The 3,929-nt window shown below is 51.1% G+C and overlaps 1 protein-coding gene across 1 annotated transcript in view; it reads right to left on the bottom strand.

The window, feature by feature from the left end:
* Nucleotides 1-1,697: 1,697 nt before the first annotated feature.
* Clpsl2 (colipase like 2) overlaps nucleotides 1,698-3,929 on the bottom strand; it is a 3,719-nt gene continuing 1,487 nt past the window's right edge. Inside the window, exons 2-3 of the mRNA XM_021150124.1 lie at nucleotides 3,429-3,551; nucleotides 1,698-1,899 (exon numbers count right to left, since the gene is read on the bottom strand). Coding sequence (XP_021005783.1) covers nucleotides 1,804-1,899; nucleotides 3,429-3,551 — 219 coding nt within the window. The 3' untranslated portion in view covers nucleotides 1,698-1,803. The remainder of the gene's footprint in view (nucleotides 1,900-3,428; nucleotides 3,552-3,929) is intronic.

Below are 3,929 nucleotides of genomic sequence, written 5' to 3'. Positions count from 1 at the left end.
TGCAGAACCCAGGCTGTCCCAGCCTCCAGCCTCCTCTGCAGAACCCAGGCTGTCCCAGCCTCCACCCTCCTCTGCAGAACCCAGGCTGTCCCAGCTGGGTTTCTAGTCAGTGATTGGCTTAGGTAAGTGTCAGTCTCATGAGGCTGGGGAGAAGGCTCCTTGTGGTTGTCAAAGGCAGCACCCAAACCATCCCAGACTTCAGTTCCGGGATATCTGCTCTGGCCTTTGCGAATATTGCATGCACATTGTGTCTAGACAATACATGCAGGGGAAACAGCTATACACACAACATAAAAAGAAGCCTTTTAAAAATTATTTTTAAAATGGGCTGGAGAGATGACCCATCAGTTAAGATGTTTTTTCAGACTACCTCAGTTCAATTCCCAGTAGCCGCAGCAGGGTGGCTCACAACTGCCTACAACTCAAGCTCCAGGCAAACCCATTACCCCCGGCCTCCATGGGACCTGCGCTCATGAGCTTGTACATGCTCACACATCCACGTGTGCTCATGCATGCACAACTAAAAAACAACAAAACAAAACAAACCAAACAAAACAAAAAACAAAAATTCACACTGGTAGTGGATAAACTCTTGACGTTGCTAGGCTACCAGGAAGGAATTCAGCGTTGGACCCGGGGCTGGCTGGGGCCTGAGCTGAGACCTGCCTTGACTCTGAATTTCATACCTAACCACAAACAAATTCCCCACATCACTTAAACGAGTCCAGATGGGCTTTTCAGATGTTCTTGAAGCAAGGAAGTCTATGGTGACACCCAAGGGTTGAGCCCTGGGGCACAGCCTGTTAATCTGAGCCTCAATTTGTCTGTCTGTACAGTGGAGCTGGCAGGAGGAGGCAGGACTCCTCCTAAAAGTGGAGGAGTCAAAACACCGGCTTTTTTGCCATTCCACAAGTCACACCCTTTCATTTGTTTTTGTTTGTTTGTTTGTTTGTTTGTTTGTTTTTTGTTTTTTTTAAAAGGATGGTGGGGGGGGGAGTGTACATGTGCACGCCCCGCCCCCGCGGTCTCATGAGCGCAGTACCTGCAGAGGCCAGAAGAGGGCAACAGAATCACTGACATTGCTGTTAACTGGTCCTTGTGAGGCACCCAGTGGGAGTGTTGGGAACTGAACTCTCCAGGGTCTCCTGGAGGAGCAGGAAGCAGTCCTAACCACTCCACCATCTCTCTAGCCTCACATTCCTGCATGACAGTTTGTTTGTTTGTTTTTTAATTTTCCTTTGCGTGTGGCACACACATGCTGGGCTACACGTGTGGATGTCAGAGGAGAGAGAGATGGATTGGGATTCCACCTCTCCTACCATGTGACACCTGGGGGAATGAACTCGGGTCCTTAAGCTTGGCAGCAAATGTCTCATCTCAGTAAGCCAGCCGAGTCTTCTTGTTTGCCCACGTCCTTGCATCTATACATCCCTACACAATTGAACACACTCCCAGTGACCTCCACCCTTCCGTTCCCCCCACAAGATATCTCCTCACTCTGACTCTCCCCACACACTCCCAGCCTCATCCTCAGTCCAGTCTCTCCCCAGGAAACTCTCCCTCCCTCCCTTCCTTCCTCCCTCCATCCCTATTCCCACCAAGGCTTTAGGCAAAAAACCAACCCGTGGAGAGGCTCTCTTCCTGCCTCAGTGTCCCCTTTTGCCTTTCCCACAAAGGACAGACAGACAGCAGAGCCGGGAAGTGATTTTAATGCTCAGGAGTCGAAGTGGAGTTGGGGATGGGGGCGACACCTGTGGAGGGGAAGGTCCAGCAGCAGGGGCCAAGAGCAGCCTATGTCATCCTCTATATCATTTGACACCGGCGGGGACATGTGGGGTCCTTAGAATGACAACTCAAGCCAGCTCGACAGGGACACATGATGTTCAGGCTCCTCTTGGTCTGTGGGAGAGGAAGGGTGTGAATTGAAGGTATCACACTTGTGGAGATTGGGGTAAGAGTATAAATAGTGGTGGGAGATGCCCCAACCCGAGGTTCCATGTCATATGACCATGAATACAGCCTGGGTCATATCCTTTCTTCCTCTGTCCAGTGGGGGATAGCGGCTGCCCTGGTTTCTCGTCTTAGATTTTATTTATTTATTTATTTGTTTATTTATTTTTATGTGTTTGCCTGTGTGTTTGAATATGTCTGCAGGCCCCATTACATTGCCTGGAACTAGAGTTACACATGGTCGTGAGCCACCATGTGGGTGCTGAGAATGGAACCCCTTCCTGGCAAGAACAAGTGCTCTTCACTGATGAGCTAACCCCACCCACCCCACCCCCCTCCGCCCCCGGCCAACCCCCAGGCTGGATTTTCTTGTTAACATAACCTAGACTCATCTGGGAAGAGGGAACCTAGGTTAAGGAATTGCCTCCCTTTGATTGGCCCGTGGCTGTGTCTGTGAGAGATTGTCTTAATGATTGGCATGGCAGGGCCAAGCCCACTGTGGGCGGGGCCATCCCTAGGCAGGTGTACCTGGTATGAAAGGCTAAGCCTGAGCCTAGTAGGAAGCCACAGAGCAGTGCTTCTTCTTGGTCTCTAATTCAGCTCCCGCGCGATGTCCCGTGGTGATGGAGTGTGACCCAGTAACACACTTTCCTTCCTGAGTTGTTATTTTGGTCTTGGTATTTATCACAGCAACAGAAAGCAAGCTAGAACAGTTCTCATCTCCCTGTTCTAGAGAGGGAGATACAATGTACCAAGTGGCCTCTAATACTAATAAAGCGATTCTCCAGGCCACAGTGGGGCCCTGGCTGGTTCCTTTAAGCTCGGGCAGAGGACCAAGCCAGGATATGGAGGCTGGGTCCATCCTTCCTAGGAGTCTTTGGGTCCAGGGCCCTGGAGTAGGAAGAAAACCTTTTGTGCCTTTGCATCTCCCAGTTGATCTCAGTTGACCTGCTTGAATGAGCCCTGTGAACTTTCCCCAGTCACTTTGTGAGGGAGACACATTAGTCCCAATGACTAAGGTCAGAGCAGGTCCTAAAGGCAGAAGCTGGGGGCAGCCAGGATGTAAGCCTGGATCCTAGGAAGCTGAGGTCCTAGCTAGCCCTGCAGCCCTCCCAGGTAACCAGGTCACAGGCACTAGGTCAAGGTAGGTGTATCTCCCGTCCTTCTCACCTCAGAGAGGTTAAGGAAAAGATTCTCATCTGGTGTGCAACAAGCACCTACTATGTACAGTCACTGGGGGGGGGGCACAGGGAATGTGACTCAATGAGTCTTTGCAAGTTCCCCTTCCTTGGGGCAGCCCAGGATGTAAAAATACCACATAGAAGAGAGATTGCAGGATGAATAGTAGTTGGTCGTGGGGGCAGGGCACCAGAAGAGGCAGGTGGGGGTGGGGGTGAGGGCTGGGAAGTGGGGGAGCAGAGGCGTCTGTCTCTTTTTTATAACCTCCCCCACTCTTTCCCTGCTTGTGGGTGTCTCACCTGTGGCAAGCACCCCATGCCTATGCGGGACTTGGGGGTGCAGAAGGCTCCGCTTCTCTCCAGGTCTATGAGGCAGCAGTCGCTGGAGCACTGGGTATGGTGCACACACTTGTCTCCGTTGGCCTGGAGAAATAGCCCCTTGGTTACTAGCTCTTGTCTACAGAAGGATGACAGAGGTCCTGGCATTGCCCAAGAACCTCAGGGTCCAGGAGGGAAAGCCATGAGATTGTCACCTCAGACCCCCACCCAGGGTATCCCTCCTAGAAGCTGGACTTGACTGAGAAAAAAAGAAAGAAAGAGAGAAAGAAAGAAAGAAAGAAAGAAAGAAAGAAAGAAAGAAAGAAAGAAAGAAAGGAAGGAAGAAAGAAAGAAAGGAAGAAAGAAAGAGGAGGCTGGTGAGATGGTTCGGCGGTTAAGCGCACTGACTGCTCTTTCAAAGGTCCCGAGTTCAAATCCCAGCAACCACGTGGTGGCTCACAACCATCTGTAATGAGATCTGAC

This window comes from Mus caroli, chromosome 17 (genome assembly GCF_900094665.2).
Source record: "Mus caroli chromosome 17, CAROLI_EIJ_v1.1, whole genome shotgun sequence".
Lineage (NCBI taxonomy): Eukaryota > Metazoa > Chordata > Mammalia > Rodentia > Muridae > Mus > Mus caroli.
The sequence above is the reverse complement of the archived record's forward strand: the minus strand, read 5'-3'. Positions and strand labels throughout refer to the sequence as shown.